Source organism: Trypanosoma melophagium, assembly GCF_022059095.1.
Source record: "Trypanosoma melophagium isolate St. Kilda chromosome Unknown ctg1segment0, whole genome shotgun sequence".
NCBI lineage: Eukaryota > Euglenozoa > Kinetoplastea > Trypanosomatida > Trypanosomatidae > Trypanosoma > Trypanosoma melophagium.
The window spans coordinates 121,143-140,874 of record NW_027125132.1 but is presented as its reverse complement, the minus strand read 5'-3'; the positions used below and the strand labels follow the sequence as shown (position 1 = coordinate 140,874).

Genomic DNA, 19,732 nt, shown 5'->3' with positions numbered 1-19,732 from the left:
TTCCTTCTGACGATTTACACTTTTGTTTACCGTCATAAAGTATCCCTGCAGAGGCAAACACGCGAAGTAACGTACACACACCCACACACATAGAGAGAGAAGGCGTTAATAACAATGTGGTGCAACGAGACTTTAAATTTTTTTCTTTTTGTTGTTTTTGTATTTAGTTTTTTTCGTCTTGTTTTTCGTGTTTTTGTTGTTTCTGCTGTTGTTATTTGTTGTTGTGATTTGTCTTCTTCTTCCTGTTTTTCTTCTTTTTCTTCTTCTTTACTTTCTTACGAAAAAAAAAAACAGGAAACTGAGAGAAAAGGAAATAATAATAATAATAATAATAATAATAATAACCATCATCCTTTCTCAACCCCTCTCATCACTATAGGTAAAGAAGAAAGAAAGGAAAAAAAAGAAAACCCCACACATACACACACACTCATAGACTATATATATATATATATATATATAGTTTACGCCCCTTGTGTGGCCGCGTGTGCTGAAGCTGAAGCCGCTGCTGCCGCCGCTGCCTTTGTTCCATCACGATTCATAAATGCATCTAAAACTTCCGGATACGCCACCACATAGTACGTTGTTCCATAATGCATATTACGCAATTCCTTAATTTCCAGCCGTGATTCCTTCAAATAATCGCGAATGGGTGAATTCCACTTGCATCCATGCGTGTTCACATTATGCCGCTGCTCAAAGTAGTCGAGGAACCAATTCACCGGCGGGTATGGACTGCTGCCGTGTTCAAGCAGAAGAATTAATCCACTCGGCTTCACCACACGCTGCATTTGCCGCAGTGCCATAACGGGATCATGCAAATGACATAACCCAAACATATCCACAACGCAGTCAAACTCCCCATCGGCAAATACTTCTAAATTCTCTGAACGTACCCGTCGCACATCATACTTTGGATACGATGTGCGGGGCAAACGATAACGTAATGCCTGCAGTTGTTGGGCGTTGGAGTCGCACATGACAATTTCGTGCACGGCGTACGGATAGGCGCCGATGTTTTGCCCGTGACCCGCCGCCAACTCCAACACTCGACCGTATGTTTGCTGCAGCAACTCCTCCCGCAGTTCACGAATCTCCTTTGGCTGTCCAACCCAAACACGGAAGAATGTGAGAAAGGCCCCAGCCGCCGTTATACATAGTAACACCACGCCCCATATTCTCAAACGTTCCTTTAATGGCCGCTTCTCCCGCTGCAGGCGAAAGTACTCCCGCTGCTGATAATACTCGTGATGCCAGAACGGCTTCACATGGGCTGGAATATCATCTGTGTAGTCGTAGAAGTTCTGTTTGCCCTGTGCTAAGATGGGTGGGTGTGTTGTCTCCCACTGCCACACAACGGCCTCGGGTTGTTTATCGCGTCCCTCCCGCCGCAGTGCATGCCGTGCGTACTCCAACACAACATCATCGGATGGCTGCAGAAACCCTTCCTTTGTTGTCATTCCCGTTTCTAAGTGTGTGAGGGCAGAGTCCCCAACGGTATTGTCTGCTGTCTTTTCACCGTTGTTGTTGTTATTGTTATTGTTGCTGTTGCTATTCGCATCCTCCTTCTTTCCTGGTGTATTTCCCGCATGTGTGCTACACCATCGGGTGAGAAGTGTGAGTGACACCACTACGGATGATGAAGAAGAGCGAGTGGATGACAGACGACGCAGCAACATGGAATAAATTTATTTATAAATATATATAAATAAATATATATTTTTCGTTTTTATGTATACGCGTAATGTATATAATGTATATCTCTGTCTGTATGTGCACGTATGTTTCTTTTTTTTTTCTTGTTTGGTGTTGTTGTTTTGGTTTACACGCCTTTGCCAAGCCCTATTACCTCCACTCTCACTCTCACTCTCACTTTTCCCTACTGGTGGTTATATAACGCAAATTGAAAGGGAAAATGTGAGAATAGGAGTAGATATAGTTAAAAAGAAAGAAAAAAAGATATTCCAAAAATTAGTTCTACCTTCGCAAGAGTAATGTATTTTCACAATAAACTTACATCATAGAAATGTATCGTGTAAAAAAGAAAAGTAAACATCCCTTTTATGTATAGAAAGATAGATAAAGAAACGACGCTCCTTTACTTCATCAACATCTTAGATTTTAAGAATAAACACAGTATCAAGAAAGGGGAAATCAAATTAATTACAAGGTCCTTATATATATATATATATATATATATATTATTTATCTATTTATTTATGTTTTCCTATGTGTGGCTGCCCCCTCTCCCTCTCTTTCTTTCTATTGACTTTTCAATACATATTCACTTATAGAATATGTAGAATAAGTTTCTTTTGATTATCTGTTTTGATTGTGTTTCCACCTCTCGCTGGTAATAATTAACGATGATTGGGAGTTTGTAAGTGTGCACACTAGAGGTATAGTTGTTTCACTGCCAAAATTATCACTTGAACATTTAAAACCCTTCATTATTGGTTTATAATCTGAAGATTTCAATTCGCCAAACTCCATCAACACACAAAATAATTACCTTTGTGTGTTATGTACTGTTGTGAGCATTATTGCTTTCCTTCCTATCAATGCGCAACAGACCTTCTTTAGCCGCAGTTTTGTAGACGCCAAAGCCACAAAAGTAACTTGGTGATCACTTTTAAAAACCTAATAACAACAATAATATACACTGTAATAAAGGGAAATAAAATTATATAAAGAAAAGGGGTCCGAGAATCCAAAAGAGACTTCTTCAGCAATATCATCATGCCACACGGAAAAGCAAAAGTAAAGATATCTGAATAGGGTGAGAGGTATCATATATAACAGAAAAGAAAAAAAGGCAAAGTAGAACATACTCTAGGTGTGTGTGTTTCTGGAGAACAAGAGAAAAAAGGCAACTAAATTATTCAATATTATGAGTTCTTTTTTTCTCAACAACTGTAATTGAAATATCAGGCCAAACACAGCCTTTTAACATCAAATGTCGTTGTCCCACACTATTGGAGAACTCAGCTAAAGTAAGAATAAAAGAAAAAACTACAAAGTCATCCCATAGGCACCCAAAGAGCAATAAAATATTTGAAAATAATAAATACGCACAACAGTAGTAAAGAATTACACTACACAGGTACAAGTTCATTTTTTTATTGTTTTTGTTATTCACATATTTCTCCTTTCCGTTCCGACCGAAAAATGAGGTGTTTTTTTTCTCTCCTTTTTCACAAAACAGCACTACAAGATACACCCACTCCATTCCCTCACTATTATCCTATTTGCACATCATTACATATATAACCCCACGAGGTGTATCTCTATCTCTCACTCTCCCTATTTCTTCTGTAGGAAAGGATAAATCCTACTACAATGGCTTTCCCCCGGGTTTAGTATACTGTGCGGTCGGATATGGCGAATAGGCGTTTCCTGATGGGTACTGTGTTGGTGGAACCCCACCTTGATTGGTGGGAAGTGCCTGCGGGTATTGCTGCGGTGGAGCTCCTGATGAGGCAGGCATAAGAGGAATTCCCTGCGCTGGTTGTGGGTAATACGGCTGTTGTTGATATTGTCCTGGATAATATCCCTGTTGTTGTGATGATGGTGGTGGTGATTGTTGTTGATATTGTATTGGATAACCTCTTCCTCCTCCTCCCTGCTGTGGTTGTTGTTGTGGTGGTGGTGGTGGATAGTACGATTGTGGTTGTTGTGGGACGACCCATGGTTGTTGATATTGCTGTGGGACGTAATGCATAAGACCCGCATTCACTGTAATAGGACCAAACAGCGAGAATGGCTTATATAAGTCTATCGGCTTTGAACTGGACAGTTGTGGCACCTGTGCGTATCGCTTCTGCCGCAGCATCTCTCGTGTTTTAATAAATATATCTGCATACGTTAATCCGGATGTATTTAATAATGCCCATGTTAATGCTTGTGTGGCGGCACCACCGGCGGCAATTGATCCCGCCCCAAAAGATGCCGTATTCGCCACATCTGCACTTGTGCCCGAGTCCGCACATCCACTAAACATCACCACATCGCCCTGAGAGAAATTGTCGGATCGCGCCATACGCATTTCATAGCGTCCACCGGTCACCATATTAATACCAGCCACAAAGACAAATGGGAGATCGAGCAATGAGGCGGAGTGGCAGCAGTCAAAGACGGCGGTCATGCGAACACCTGCTGGAAGTCGTCTCACCAATAAATCAAACAAGTCATCATCTACAATAGTGCCTTTAGTGCGAAAGTCTAGTGGAACGAGACATTGATCGTATCTTTCCTGGCTATCTTTTCTCGCCTTTGTTTGTGTACCATGACCGGAATAGTGAAAGAAGAGCACATCCCCTGGGCGTACATCATATACGAGCCATGCCATATATTTAATAATGTTTTTTCGCGTTGGCATATCTGTAAAATTAGGGAAACGAGGATTATCCACCAGAATACAACACTCTGAAATAGGAAATTGAATACGTTGTAAGGTTGCCAGCATTTGTTTCACATCATTCACACATCCACTGAGTTCCCCTCGCATTCCTGTGTAGTTAATGCCTATAAACAACGCCTTTACACGTCCATACGTATACGGTCTAGGAGCTCGGTACGGGATTACAGGGCGGCACTCATGCGCCCTACGTAACGCGTCCTGTATATCAACAGGCTTTGGTCGATCTACAGTACCAATACTGTGAACAACATAAGGCAAGGCATTTGCTGCCAATGTACCAGCAATCAGGCCAAGAACCAGATCCATTCTTCTTCTTTTTGTTCTCTTTTTCTTCGATTTCTTTTGTTTTTTGTTTTTCTTTTTGAACTACCAATTTTTTTTCTTTTACTCTTTATATATATATGTGCGTACACAGGCAACAATGAGTCCCTAATCACTGATTCCTCAGCAATAATAACAATAATGTTTTTTTTTTCGTTTGTGCTTGTTGGTTTATTTCACCTATACATATAGATATAGACATTTTACATACAGAAACAAGAATAGAAGTGATAGTGAAAGAAGTAAATACAATCGTAATAACAGTAGTAGGAAAAGAAAAAAAAAAATGAGAAAAATACGCCTAAATAAATTTCGATATTTTTTTTCTCTTTTTCTTCCTTTTCTTTCGTTCTCATTTTCACACATCCACAGAAAAGACAGTAAATCAAAGAGGAAACAAAGATACTTACAAACACACATACACACAAAAAAAAACGAACAGATATAAACAAAGAAATGCAAAAAAAAAAAAAAAAACAAAAGAAACAAAGTGAAATGCACAACTCTGTGATATATATATATATATATGATAAATGTTATGTTTTGTTTCTTTTTCTTCTTTTTTCTTTTTTTGCTCTTGCTTTGTTTGTTTGTTTGTTTGTTTGTTTGTTTGGCTAAAAGAACCAAATGCGGCCTCCTGGCCGAAGCCCATTCTGCAACAAGAAGCTCTCCACAACGTATTGACTTGGCGCAAGATAGGGACTCACTAGTATCGTGTCTGCCAGACTAGCTATGGTGAGGTCTAGTAATTCCTCATGGGCGCTTTCAACCTCCACACGGAATATTATTTTTTCCCACCATTCCGGTTTTTCCTCAAGTGCCTGTAAGTCATGCATCATCTCAACAGGAACACTGAGGTACACCGCATCAAAGTCGTTTCCATCACCCTCGTGTTTGGCATGCTCTATAATTTCTTTAATACGCTGGACTATCTGAATAGGGGTTGGCGAACATTGAAATATTGTTTCATTACTGACATGTGTTTCAAACTGTTTCCTTTCCTGTGGGAAATTGGCTAACAGATACAGAAAATGATTTCCACGCGGTTCATCACGGCTGGCAATGCATTCACTCACCGAATTGTGTGCCACCACGGCCAATACCTTTTTATTCCTCATCATATGTTTAGTGTAGTTCTTTGCTTCTCGTACAACGGCGGGGTGTGGTCGCACCATAGACCGTGCGGCCCAGAAATGATGTTTGCCGTAAAGCCCATCATCGCCAGTGGCGGCTTGACACGATTGCCAAAACTCCGTACTGTTCTCCACACCCACACAATCCATACAGAACGTCACAAGTGGTGTTTGCACCAAATCATGTAAAGAAGAAATACCACCGGCATCATTTATTTTCCATAGAAAGGCAAAGGACACTGTGACATTGGGATCACGACGGTTATAGGCACAGAAGGCGGCTTGCTGTAAAGCGTGGATGCGCTGTAGTGTGGTGGCCACAACAATGCGAGGTTCCGTTTCCTGTCCTAATACCACTAATGGATTACCAGAGCGTTCAAAATAGGTGGGAACCTCCGTTTCCTCATCCTTGGGAAGAAACACGGTATCTTTGTGTGTTAAATCTCTTGCATCATATTGCCATAACATACGTTTCATAGAAGTCTCCTCCTTTTCTCGTCGTAATATGTGTAACTTATACAGAGCCTCCTTCCAACGTTGAATGAGGGATTCATCCGTAAGTAGTGTACATCCAGGCAGAGTAGAGCATAATTCCTTGTATGCCTGATTCAAAACACGCAGTGAATTGAGAATAGTAGCCGTATGCATTCCAGCACCTTCTGTTAAATTATGTAGAGATTGACGGAGGGCGCGTAATTCCGTTTCAACTTGACTTCCCGATGTTCTTTTTGTTGAGACTTCCTCCATGCTGTCGTCCCGTGTGATTGCGGCAACCTCCGCCTGACACTTCACATGTTCCTTCGTCAGTTCCTCAAAAGTCTGCGAGAGACCTCTAATCTTTTGCTCCATATCTGAATTTTCAGAAAGATCTGCATGAATGGTATTATTGTTTGTTGACACATTACCACTAAGTGCGAGGAGTTCACTGTGGCAGGCCTCATACATGCTGGAGAGATGCCGCTCTCGTCCCTGTTGTTGATTGTATACAGCCATGAACTGCCGCTCCCACGCCCCCGCTCCCTGATTATAGCCCAAAACAAAGCAAACAATAACCGCCACAACCAGTGATGTTAACACAATAGGGTGAAATCGTAGTTCAGCGCGGTGGCCTTTCATTACTGGTAAAAGGAAATCGAAACAAGGAAAATAATAATAAGAATAAAATAAATATATTTATGTAAAAAAAAAAGAAACGAAAAACTACGAGTGTTATAGCTATATATATATATATATAGAGAGAGAGAGAGAGTGAAATATATAGATATATATATATATACAGATATATATCTAGTGTTTTAGACGAGTCAAAAAAAAACCTATAAGGTCTTTAAGACAACACAAGACCTTTCGTTTTCCTTATTGGCTTTATCGCTATTTTAAGAATAAAAAAAAAACTGGAAAAGATGAAAAAAGTAACAATGTATGTGAGCATTAAGAGCAATGAAAACAAAAAAAAAAGAAACGAAAGATTGCAGATATATATATATATATATATAATAATTTACTTTGGCACCATTTTCGTTTCCTTCTCATCATCATTTTTATTCCTCCTTCCCATGTTTACGACCAGTTTATTAGGCTTCAAGAATCATATATATAAATTTGTGCACACAGACACTATTTCTTACTCTGTTCTTTTGTCTGTTCCCATCTTTTTTTATTTTTCCTCACCCCTCTTTCCCTCTACTTTTTATTGGTGTTTTTTTTTCTCTGTTTTCCCATTTTCTTGTAGAGATTCTCAACAAGTGACGTGTGGAAAGACTGTACAGAGTTCTACTCCCACGCATGCAACAACGGGAGTTATAATAGAGCCTCTCTCTCTCTCTCTCTCTCTCTCTATATATATATATATATATATATATATATATATATATATAGACTACATTAGTTCTATTGTAGATAATTTCTTGTAATTACTACAACATTCTTTACAGTAGTCTCATAACCTTCTCACGAATACCTGCTGCTCGTACTCTGTTTTCAGACTGTTCTGTTGGATTGCTTGTCATTACCAACTCTAATGCGTGAATTAGTAGAGGAAGAAGTGTGTGTGGACGTTGTGTGTGTGGGAGACGGTGTGCCACAACGGCGGTCTGTTCCACTAATGTTAACACCGTAACAGGATGCATGCGGAAGTCCACCACATACAATAATGCCTTTTCTGCGGCCCGTAGTGTAAGAAGAAGAAGTTGTATATCTGAAACCTCCCCATTATTAGCACTATTATTATTATTATTATTATTATTATTATTCTCGTCATACTCCTGCACACGCTCAAATGCCTGGCGGTATTCACACAAGGCGGCACAGAGCCGGAGGACATGCAGCATGCGAAGATTGGTACTTGCATCAACGGAAATGAATGAGTTATTCACGGCCTGTCCTACACGATACACCTCTTCACTCTGCAGAGCCAATGGCGATCGCAGTATCTTTTCAAAGTGTAATTGCAGTGCTTTAGACTGTTGACACTCTAGTGCTAACCACACAGCCGGTGCTGTATTCCCACACCATAACCGCTCTTTAATAATATCCTCCTGCAGTGCCTCAACCGTCTTTCGACGATAAAAGTCAACGGCCGCAATCCACTTATCCACGGTTTGACTTAATGGATACTTATCCCGCAGCATCTGCCGCAGGGCGAGTTGAAAAGGACTATTTTCATCCCATGTGGAGTGAATAAAGGTGTGAAGGGCTAAACCGGTGTATCTATCCTGCACCGCCGTTGCCGCCCGCCTGCGTACAATGTGAGAGAGAATAACGGGATTCATAAAGGGTGAGTACATTACATACATCGCCGCCGTACGCCATAGTAGTGGATGTCTGCTAAAGAGTGCCACAAAGTCCTCCATAATTGCATTACGTTGAAATGTTACGCTCATCTCTGTTATGGCAGCACCTAATGGTGGGGCACAAATGTCTGCAACGTGGGCAGCCATAAACAACAGTGCAAAGCGACGGTATACTGTCGCATATTTCTCATTTTCTTTTGTTGAACTGCCTGCACTCGTACTCTTATAGTTAGTAGTACTATTACTACTACTACTACTATTATTATTAGTATTATTATTACTGGTACTAGTACTAGTACCGCTGCTGGTGCTGCTGCTTCTACTGCTGTTATATCTGCTATCATTGATATCGTCCTCGATCATGTCGTTAGGGGTATGATTGTATGGGTTATGCATATCATACATATTCCCATCCATATCTAAACAAGCTGGGGATGATGAAACAACATTGTTCTCTTGACTCTTCCATCTTGACACGTACGCATTACGTCGTACGGCCTGTCCAACGAGATGCATTGAAGTAACAATATCTGTCACAGATCGACTTCCTAGTAGACTCTCAACAACACCAACATACCAGGGACCACACACATCACCCTTCCATGACTCTAACGCACTCTTATAAAAGTTATGTAATTGTTGAAGATTCATGTATGGTTCACACACAGCACATATAGCTGCGATATAATCCATAACGTCCAATTCTAAAAGGCAACACATATCTAGAATTAACGCCGCATCCCCACTCATCATAAGAAGGATATCTAAACATAATGATTTTAACTGTCGTGCTACTTGCATAATCATGTTAGAATCACCATGTGATTCTGTTAGGATGCGTTTAGCGTCTAAAATGAGTTCATTAGCTCTACCCATCCATTCTCTATGATCCATGCTGTTAGCTGGAGGTTCCAGCAATAGTCGTATTACATCTGTCAGAATCCCCTCCTCTTCGGCATTAAAAGGAATCACAGTAGATGAACGTAGATAATCTACAAGAGAACTAATAAGTTCTGCGGCCACAGGAAATAACCCTGCGAGGAAAGCGCGTTGAATCGATATCATGTAAGGACCCACAATTCCCTCAATAGGATCTGCCTCCTCTGCACTGGTTAGGGTGTTTTCCTTTGGATACACAGCCGTCAGTGTATCTCGCACCTGATAAATAGCATCCACATTCACAAATCGACTCCTGTACCACTCCAAGTATGGTACACTCGCATTTACACCCTCATCCCCGCCGGTTTCTAATATGGCAATCACCGTTGAGACGAGTTCCCACACCACCTCCGCTGTTGGATCCAAGACAACACTCTCCCTCATCGCCTTTAGACGTGAAAGTACGAGATCCGACCACTCGCACAAGGTCGATGGGAACACGGTGGTAGCACTATTATTATTATTAATAGTATTAATAGTATTAGTATTATTAGTGGAAACATCAACTACAGCACTGGCACCCCAGCGTGAGACGGCTCCCACAACCGCAGGCTGAATGAACTCACCGGTGGAATTCGCAAAGCGTACACGCTGCAACTGCACAAAGGCATCAAATCCCGATCGCACAGCCGTAACGAGAGCAGGCGGTAAGTCAGAACCATTCAACTTCATTTTCAGATAAATCTTCTTCTTATCTTTTTTTCTCTTTCTTGTTTTTTTTTTCTTGTTTTTGCTTCTTTTCTTCTTCGTTTGTTTGTTTGCTTGTTTCAGAACCCTTCTTCTCGTTTTCTTTTCTATTTTCGCTACTTCTAGTGCTTCTGAAGATACAAAACCAGAAGCCCTGCTGTTTCCCTAAGGTATAAAAAATAAAGAAAAGGAAAAAGAAAAAGCGTAAACTAGAAGAATGTGAAAATCAAGATTAAGAGAGCATACACAGTGAACACGCAAAAAAAAATTTAACCGCTATGAAACCAAAATAAATAATAATACACAATAAACAATATATATATATATATATATATATATATATATATATATATGCAGTGGAGTCCCCCACCTAGCCTCCCATAAAGGAATAAAGGAAAAGAGAAAGGGTGAGACAGTTCTTCACTCATCATCATTAGTAGCCGCAGCCGCCTGAAGTGGCATAGGATCTTCCTGTGGTGTAACTAACAAAAGGCGAATTTGATGATATACACCAGTGAGTTTTATATGGAGTTGTTTCCGCCAAACTCCCAGTACAAGAAGAAGTAATAGTACGAGAAGCATAAAGAAGAAAAGTTCCCGCAAGAAAAGTGAAACAAAATTACCAATGGTTTTATCAACAAGAACGACGAGAAACCCTTTGACTATCGATATGGCTATCACGCTTGACCGCTTTGGTTGCTTTGAAACAAATTCAAGAGACACATGTGACGAGATGCAGGGAAAAATAATGTAGAGGGTTATATTATACACCTTTGAAAATATCCGAAACACCGATAATCCAATTAACATAAAGAGTACGGCAACATGAGCCACAAGATAACGAATTGTGGCCACAGAATGTACTCTTGTAAATGTCATTATCATCACAACAACCATTCCTCCACTATATCGAATCATAAAAGAAGGATACTTTCCAGAATCTCGTTTAGCAATATCCCGTACCTCATTACACATGGCAATAACAATAATAACCGTTTGAATTAATGCCACAAAAACATGAGCTGCAATAGACGTATTCGTATAAAGCCCTAAAATATAATATCCCCAATCACAGCAAACACCCAAGGCACTAAATATAAAGGATAACACCGCAACAAACCAGGTATACATATACCAAAATATTTTTTGTATAAATATCCACTCTTGAGCAAGCCACCGCATTTCGACATACCAGAGAAATCCAAAGAATTTACCAATACTCTTGGTAATAGTTGTAAAACCAATGACTTCACAACATAATGGTGCTAAACGTAAAATAGCATGAATACCAACACTTGAAGTTAAACTAAGGAGTCGGAAAAGAGGTCCAACAACATCTGTACATACTTTCATTATGACAGTTTTAGTCCTCAGTATACACATTGATGTAAGTAACCACTCTAAACGCCATGCAAAGCTGTAGGCGGTCCATAAACCTGGTACAAGATCTACAGCATCTAATACTAGGCCAATGGTATTCGATAAAAACTCAACAATTCGAACACCTAATAAATACCACCAATCACGCTTATCATACACATCATACGTTTTACAAAAGGATACATACATACCTTTAGTGGATGTACAATAAATACCATATACTAACATTCGTGTATTCTTCAGCGTCGAATAAACGTATGGTGTTAATCTTTCCACAGCATATGAAAAAAAGACCTTGAGAACAGCAAATAGATTAGAGAGTTTCGTCATTGTAAACGCTGAAGCAGGAAGTATTATATGCTCTAAAGTGTAATTTACTCGTTCAATTATGTTTTGTAGAATACCTGGTGCACGCCACATCCAACGGAGAGAACTTGGTATTTCCTTTTTTAACACAGTTGGTACAAATCTTTGATCCTCTATCAATTGCAAGAGATCACGACTAGTTAACTTTGGAATACAAGTTAATAACGATTCAACATTTATGCCATGTGATGTATTAAACTCCTGTAATTGCCCCAAGGCATCAGTACATCCATTTGCTTGATCAATCTTGTAGCTAGAAATAAACTCACTATTGGTGCTGTTATACAACTCCACGCGTACATTAAAAAGCACAACATCTGAAACCAAATTTAAACAAGCCGCAGGTGAAACACGAATAGTATCTGATTTAGGTATTTGCAATCGACATCGTATAGTGAGATTATGTAGTGTACTCTTAGCTCCTAAGAGTGTAATCTGATGCATCAATAGGGAATTCCCATAAAGACTATCATCTCTACAGCCTTCCAAGGCATAAATACTTGTTTGATCCCCAAGGGATACCAAAACACGTGTATCATTCAATCCCATCGGCTCCGTCATAGCATTATCGGTTTCAGCATCACAATATATACGTGAAATTCTTCCTCTTCTCTCTACATGATCTCCACACGGCAATCGTGTTACTCGTACATCATTGTACACAATGATGAGATATCGTGTGAGGGTGGATCTCTCTGCTGGCCACAGTGCGACTTGTCCATAATACCGTGCAACCCATGTGTGTTGGGCCGGTGGTATTTCCAACTGCAGTGTTGATATCCACCGCGGCCCGGCGACTGTCATAAATGCGACGCACAACACAAACGTTGCGGTGCGGCGGTGTGGGACGGCGAGAGCAGCGAAGGCGGCGGCGGTGACTGAAATGTACGGGGCGAGTCCTGTGGGAAGTGCGAGCAGCAGAAGTGTTATGGCGAGAAATAACAAAAGGATATGCTTATAGCGATGAGGGAGATTCCTATTTGTAATTGTATGGGATGATGAAAGGAGTGTGGCCGACACCCGCATGATCGCTTGGAGGAGAATAGCGACGCCCAGTGCGGCGAGAATAGAGCCGAAGCTGAGCAGCAGATCCCTCTCTTGTGCAACAATAGGCATTATATTATATTATATATATATATATATATATATATATATATATATAGGTGTGTGTGTGTGTGTGTGTGTGTGTTTATTTGTTTGGGTAATTTCCTTCTTGCTCTTCTCTGGGTTGGGTATCGCTCGTCACACTCCCGCTCTCTCTCTCCCTCTCTCCTAGAGTTCTAAACCTAAAGGAAACAAAAAAAAACCCAAATATATCTACTGATATATTTAAGTCTAAATTGTAAATGCGAGCCAAAAAAAAAAAGAAAGAAAGAAAACAAAGGAAAACAAAAGAAAAAAATATATATAATGTATCACCTCACTACAACTCTCACTCAGTTTATGATCCAGACTTCTAACACATAATCACATAGAAAATTATCCGCAGAAAAACAAAAATAAACAAACAATAAGAGATAAAAGGACAAATACAAAAAGAGAAAGAGAGAGAGAAGGTACCAAACGTTTCCATTAGTTTCCAATATGTTGAAACGTGAACCTCCATCTTTTTACACATACACACACGCATATATATACAATGTAAAATATAACAATGATAACAATAACAATAACAATGATGATATTAACAAAAGAGATATATATGTGGTCAAATGATCACTTCATCCTTTGGTGTACATTGGCTATTGGTGCCTTAACTTGTCAGTGGTCCTACCATTTCCTTTGTAGACACCGACAATGAGTCTGTTGTTGTTGTTGTTCCCTTCATACTATTCCGTAAAGTAGCAAATCTGCCACTCATTCCCACACTTGTAGAGAGATGTAGATCCACCTCTCTGTTAATACGCTCCACCTCTGCCGCAATTTTGTTCTGAATCACCTGCCGCCGTTCCTCTGCCCGCTTTACCTTAGAGGAGAGACTCCGCTCCTTCTCCCCCTTCTCACACCAGCAGTCCTGCGCCATCTCCGTTGACTTTGTGGCCGCCCAGACGCGTTGTCTGATCGTCTCCCAGCGGCCACTGTCCTCGCAGCACCACTGGATGACCTCCGAGACGAGCGACTCATCCACGGCGGTCCTCTCCTCACTGCGGGTGGAGAGATTGATGGAGTTCGTCATACTGCGATCCATGGCGAGTGGGGAGGAACACCGGCGGGAGACCAGCCGCAGGCATAAATCCACAAAACACCGAAACTCACTTCCAACGGTGGATATTAATACGTGATAGGGATTCTGATCGCCATTCACGAGTTGACGCGTCATGGCTAGTAATGTCTCAACCTCATCGGCATCGCAGTGTGAGACGGCGTCTACTAACCGGCGAAAGACAAGTCGTGCGGTATTGGCATCATGTCCATTGGTTTCCAGTAATTGTCCAATCGTGGCAATTTCTAGTTTAGCAAAACTTTGTATGGTTGCTAGTAAGAGGAAACTTAAGTGTTTACGTGTTTCAAAGAGACGGCTTGAATTCTTCATACGCATTCGTACCCATGAATTGTTATTAACAGCAATAGCACTAATAGAATTTACAATTTCTAACCCCAAAGCGAGTGGGAGAGGGCTTAATGCATCCTCAATATTATGAAAGAGAGAATCCAAATTCTTGATGATATTCACAGCATCACTTTGATTGCTTATTTCACATCGATTTTTTGTAAAATAGTAGACAATTTCTTCGAGAACAATTCTCGTCAAAAGTGGTGGTTGCTCTGTGTGTCGTATAATACGTACAATATTAGCTTTAGAGTTACGGCTTATATCAAGAATAGCCAAACTACGTATAATATTTCGCGTACTTTGTTGAATTCCACCAGAATGTCTCTTTGGAAACTTTGGTGGTAGATCCACACCACTGTTGCCTGTTGGTGTAAACATATCTTTCACGGCACACCATAACCACATTAACCAGGGAAAAGGTAATAACATCTCTCCATTCTCAGGACGATCCACAATTTTTTCTAAATGATTCAGAACACGAATACAGACAGACTCTGGAGAATCTTCCTGTGTAGGAGACAACCCAGAAGCCGTACTAAGATTATCGCCTGCATTATTCACAAAACGATCCTCTGATGGTCCTGCATTTCCATCGGTACTACTTTCACGTGAAATAACGGCATCACGCGTAGTTATACCTGTAGATGTGTTAGTACAATTTATTCCATGCAGTAAAAGTTCCAAAAGACATAATACGGTGTGAATGGCTTGTGGTACCTGAAGGCTACGCACAGTTCCTCCTCTTTGTCGAGTAAATCGATGTGTATCATCTAGGTACATTCTTGAATCGGTATTGTACGTAAAATCGAGTGAAAAATCAAAACTGTACTCACGTCGTGTTACACGTAATTTCTGAGAAACCAATCCTGGTAAATATCCCTGTAATCCAATTGTTTGTCCTACACCTCCTTTAGATAAAATGGTTTGTTCTTGATTTCTTGATGGACGTCGTTTCACCTTACTTGAAGATCCCTCTTGTAGATGTGATAAGACAGCAGCATCCCCTGTACTCGGTTGAAACGCATCAAATGCCATTTGAAACAAACAATCAAACGTTGGTAGGCGTACAGGCACTAATGCGGAAGAGGGAGATGTCATAACTTCTGCAAGAACGTCATAACCGTAAGATTTAATAAATAATTCTCGAAATTTTTTATTTGTATGTTGCATCAGAGATATAATACGAAGAGCGAAAACACGAATTACCTCACTACTATGATTTTTTCCCCCAACAAGTCGAATTAAAAAAGAAACTCCACAATTCCCAAAGGCTCCTCCTATAAGGTCACACATAGCCGTATTAGTTCGAGCAATGTCAAATAACATATGCAATAAACCTGCTTTCACAAAATCAACTGTTTTGGAGGCGGGTTCAGATAAGAGAAATTGGAGAGTTTGCTCCATTTCTCGTTGTTCTTTGCAGAGTCGTTCCACAAGAATAATAAGACCATCAATACATTCTAATGGAAGTTGTTCACTAATTCGTAATATCTGCTCAAATCTACCTGGCACACCTCTAAAGAGAACAACGTTCTCTGGTATTTGCAGTGTATCACTCAGTTCACGCAATACACAGGAAATCACGGTAGAACTCATCCCCCGTTCACTTATTACATCCAGTAGAAGTGAAAGAATCGTCTGTGTAGTAGGATGTGTTCGCATTACTTTACCACCATTCCGTGGAATAGCACAGGCAATAAGAATAGCGGGAACTTCAATGGGTATATTATCCCAAGTAAGTATCACCTCTCTCAATTGTGCAATGGCATGTTCATCCACCATATTATTTAATTCCTCCTCCGTCGTTGTGAGTTTCATAGCGGTACATATAAATTGTACACAGAGTCTGGCAAAGACGGGAAATGATTGGGGTGATTTTTTCGCTTCTACAAGTGTAGAGAGTGTCCAACGCACAACGCATTCATGCATAAACATATCCTGAACTTTTGGTGGATTAAATGCCAGAACACTTTGCACAGAAACACCTTCATGTTTGCGTTCCAGTGATCCTGTAACACCCACGTTCAAAAGTTTCGTACCAGCGATGGCTTGACTCTCCACACTGAGAAGTGGATGATAAGAGGGCATTACATCCCGTAAAGGACGTGGTCCTGCTTGATACAAACGTTGTATATCTTTATCCGATAAGGTGTTTTCAAACAATTCAATACTGGCAATAAAACCAAAGAATGAGGGTTCATTAGAACAACCTCCAAAGGCGAATTGAAGACGTTCCTTTTTAGAGGGAGTTTTGGGAAATGGAACGCTAAGACTATTTTCTGTGCGTCTTCCATTAATGAAAAGTGTAAAACCATTCATACTATGGGTAAACGCGAGATGTGTCCAAGTTTCTGCCCGAAATGATGTATCAGGAATGAGAGAAAATGTGACTTCTGTTGTATTTCGCATCTGAAGTAACAAATTACACGAACGACCATTAGCGACTATCATTAATACAACAGAACTACCAGAAAATGTTTCGGTAAAAGAAAATAAATGACTTCCTTCTAACCAAACACATTTTGGATAAACCCATGCTGCGAAACTATAACCATGAAATCGGGTAGCAGAAAAACGATCCACTTTGCAAACTACACTACTACCTCCAGAACAAAATAACACAGCATGTGGGAAACCTGTACAACTAATAACGTGTAAAAGGGATTCAACAATATCAGCATCTGTTTGAGAAGTCTGTCGTGAACACATTTCTTTTAAACCATTTTGAAGCATTGGTAATGTATCTTCGGCAACATAAAATGATGATAAAAGGCTTATAAAAGAAACTATCAATTTTCCAGTATATGCATTTATTGCATGAGAAGCCGTATACGTCTTACCAGATATAACTACTTCACGGGGGAAAACGCTTTCCTGCGGATATGTAATCCGTGCTATAACCGTTTTTAAGATCAAACTATTTGCTAGAATCTCCGTATTTTGAGGTCTTGCTGTGCATAATAGCATCAAAGTTGAAATAACACCACGGAAAACAAACTCCGACATAGCATTTTGAGTATCAATACAAAGTAGAGCTTTTGCAATAAAATCACAGGTATCGTCACAAATAACACAATTAAAAAGAAGAGATGCTAATTGCCATACATGAGAAGATCCTCCCATTAATATGGTATCCCAATGGAGAGGTAAAGGTTCATACCGTCTACTTGTACGAATTAACCCTGGTGATGATAACGGTGAAGGTGTAAGTGGTGGAGAACTATTCGCATTCCATGTACCTCTAGAAACACCATTATTTACGCTATCTTCATATAACGTCTGACGCTTAAGTGAGAAACTCTCATTCGTGGTAACCTCTATAAGAAATTCTACCAAGTCGGATGCCCACGTCTGCGCCGCATCCAGGGCTATAGTGACATCTGTTCCAGATGTTTGTGTGGGAATAGATAATGTTTGCTCAAGTCTCCATACATTGGAAGCTGCCTTTACCCACAGTGGTGCTAATACCTCAAGGTGTTGACTACGACATAATGTCTTATTTGCCACACATCCACGCACCATGGCCGCAACTAAACCAAAGTAGAGAATAAATGATGTAACGTGTACGCCATCGCCTATTTTTTCAACACCACTACCATTTCCACCATTTCCTTCGACCTTATCGGCAATTTTCATGCAGGTGTTAATGAGATCCGATAAGAATCCACTACGACCACACTGAACACGTGCATTATCTACAGGAACATTATTCACATCTACTCGGCGAAATACTGCGGCAAGAAGAGATGCTAAATGCGCTTGCTCTGGAGTTACTACTAAAGTTGTTTCCTCTTCTGTGTTTTGAGGTATAAGAAGTCTATGACTCACAGAAAGGCATTCTTTGAGCATTAATTCATTATATCCTATGATTTCTGGTATAACCGCAACATAAGCCTCTCGAACCCTCTTGCTTAGGGGAACACGCATAATATACTTCATCATATAGGATCCTAAATTAAATCGAAGAAATATTTCTACTGATTTTTCACCGTTGGTACGCATAAGAATCTTCAGCACCTCTGTACATGTAAGCATAGCTGATTCTCCAATGCATTTACGTGGTGGAGATTTTTTCTGTGAACTTACATGTCCAGAGGAATGGCTTGAAAGAACACCGTTACCTGACGGGTGGTTATTGTTACGATTACCATTGCTAGTATTACCATTGTTACTACCACTATTATTATTATTATTATTATTATTATTATTATTATTATTATTATTATTATTATTATTATTATTATTATTATTATTATTATTATTACTCTTCCCAATGCTAGTATTGTTGCTGTAGCACTCTAATTGAAAAGCAAGCTCCTCTTGAAAGCCTGTCACCCACATCTCTACTAAGCTAACATCAGCAGCCATTCGCTTTTTCTGCCAGCACTCTTCAATGGATTTGGCCGTAGAGAGAAGATCCTGCTGTCTAACAGACATAACGTCTTGACTAGATGACATAAACCGCCGTATGCTACTTACAGCCTGTTGGGCGAGATCAGCCAGCTGTTCCTTTGACAGTGTACGCTGCATTTTGTTTTTTTTATATGTAATGTATAATAATATATTATATATAGTAATAATATATATAATATACAATATAGATATATATATGGCCGTATAGGATGGATACAAATATAATATTAAAAAACAATAATGATAATAATAACAATAACAGCACTAATAATAATATTGTCGTTTTACTAAGAAAAGAAGAGGAAAGAAAGAACGTGTTGGCACAAGTGGTACGGCATGTCAAACTGAGAAACAACGTTTGCCGATAAGGCCAGTACATCAACACATCATGAACGGGGAAATACTACAGATATTTCTCGCTTTCTGTGGCTTGACCTTCGGCTTTCGGGGTTGGAAAGAACGCTCCCAGCCCCTTCACGCCAAAGACACTCAATAATACTTAATGGTTTATACTCCGATATTTCTTTAGGATTTCGAATCCGGATCTTATTAAATAAATCCCGTGATTCTAACCACTATTCCATACCGGAGGCATTTCACTACAAAAACAAATAATAATAAATTCTCAATGGCGTACACACGTTTTATTTCATAAAGTGCGGCCAACATTACTTAATGGTAAATTTAAAAATTAGAGAAACCCTCACGTGAAAACAACACAAAAAGA

General features: G+C 39.9%; 6 protein-coding genes across 7 annotated transcripts; all 6 read right to left on the bottom strand.

Moving 5' to 3' along the window:
• Positions 1-464: 464 nt before the first annotated feature.
• Positions 465-1,679, bottom strand: LSM04_006419 (uncharacterized protein; the record flags this gene model as incomplete). The annotated part of the gene is made up of 1 exon (XM_067335185.1): positions 465-1,679. The coding sequence occupies one exon, from the start codon at positions 1,677-1,679 to the stop codon at positions 465-467; it is 1,215 nt and encodes a 404-aa protein (XP_067195294.1).
• A 1,655-nt stretch (positions 1,680-3,334) lies between these two features.
• On the bottom strand, positions 3,335-4,726 carry LSM04_000831 (uncharacterized protein; the record flags this gene model as incomplete). Its single annotated transcript, XM_067335184.1, has 1 exon — positions 3,335-4,726. The coding sequence occupies one exon, from the start codon at positions 4,724-4,726 to the stop codon at positions 3,335-3,337; it is 1,392 nt and encodes a 463-aa protein (XP_067194957.1).
• A 629-nt stretch (positions 4,727-5,355) lies between these two features.
• LSM04_006861 (uncharacterized protein) lies at positions 5,356-6,990 on the bottom strand (the record flags this gene model as incomplete). Its single annotated transcript, XM_067335183.1, has 1 exon — positions 5,356-6,990. The coding sequence occupies one exon, from the start codon at positions 6,988-6,990 to the stop codon at positions 5,356-5,358; it is 1,635 nt and encodes a 544-aa protein (XP_067195316.1).
• An 812-nt stretch (positions 6,991-7,802) lies between these two features.
• Positions 7,803-10,277, bottom strand: LSM04_005467 (uncharacterized protein; the record flags this gene model as incomplete). Of its 2 annotated transcripts, XM_067335181.1 has the most annotated exons (2): positions 9,593-9,598; positions 9,639-10,277. In XM_067335181.1, the coding sequence occupies 2 exons, from the start codon at positions 10,275-10,277 to the stop codon at positions 9,593-9,595; spliced, it is 645 nt and encodes a 214-aa protein (XP_067195221.1). The 2 variants fall into 2 exon arrangements, with proteins under 2 accessions (XP_067195222.1, XP_067195221.1); XM_067335182.1 differs by having other exon boundaries at positions 7,803-10,277.
• Positions 10,278-10,712: 435 nt separating this feature from the next.
• Positions 10,713-13,154, bottom strand: LSM04_001693 (uncharacterized protein; the record flags this gene model as incomplete). Its single annotated transcript, XM_067335180.1, has 1 exon — positions 10,713-13,154. One exon carries the CDS (start codon positions 13,152-13,154, stop codon positions 10,713-10,715), a length of 2,442 nt encoding a protein of 813 aa, XP_067195007.1.
• A 637-nt stretch (positions 13,155-13,791) lies between these two features.
• Positions 13,792-19,122, bottom strand: LSM04_007108 (uncharacterized protein; the record flags this gene model as incomplete). Its single annotated transcript, XM_067335179.1, has 1 exon — positions 13,792-19,122. One exon carries the CDS (start codon positions 19,120-19,122, stop codon positions 13,792-13,794), a length of 5,331 nt encoding a protein of 1,776 aa, XP_067195334.1.
• Between the last annotated feature and the right edge of the window lie 610 nt (positions 19,123-19,732).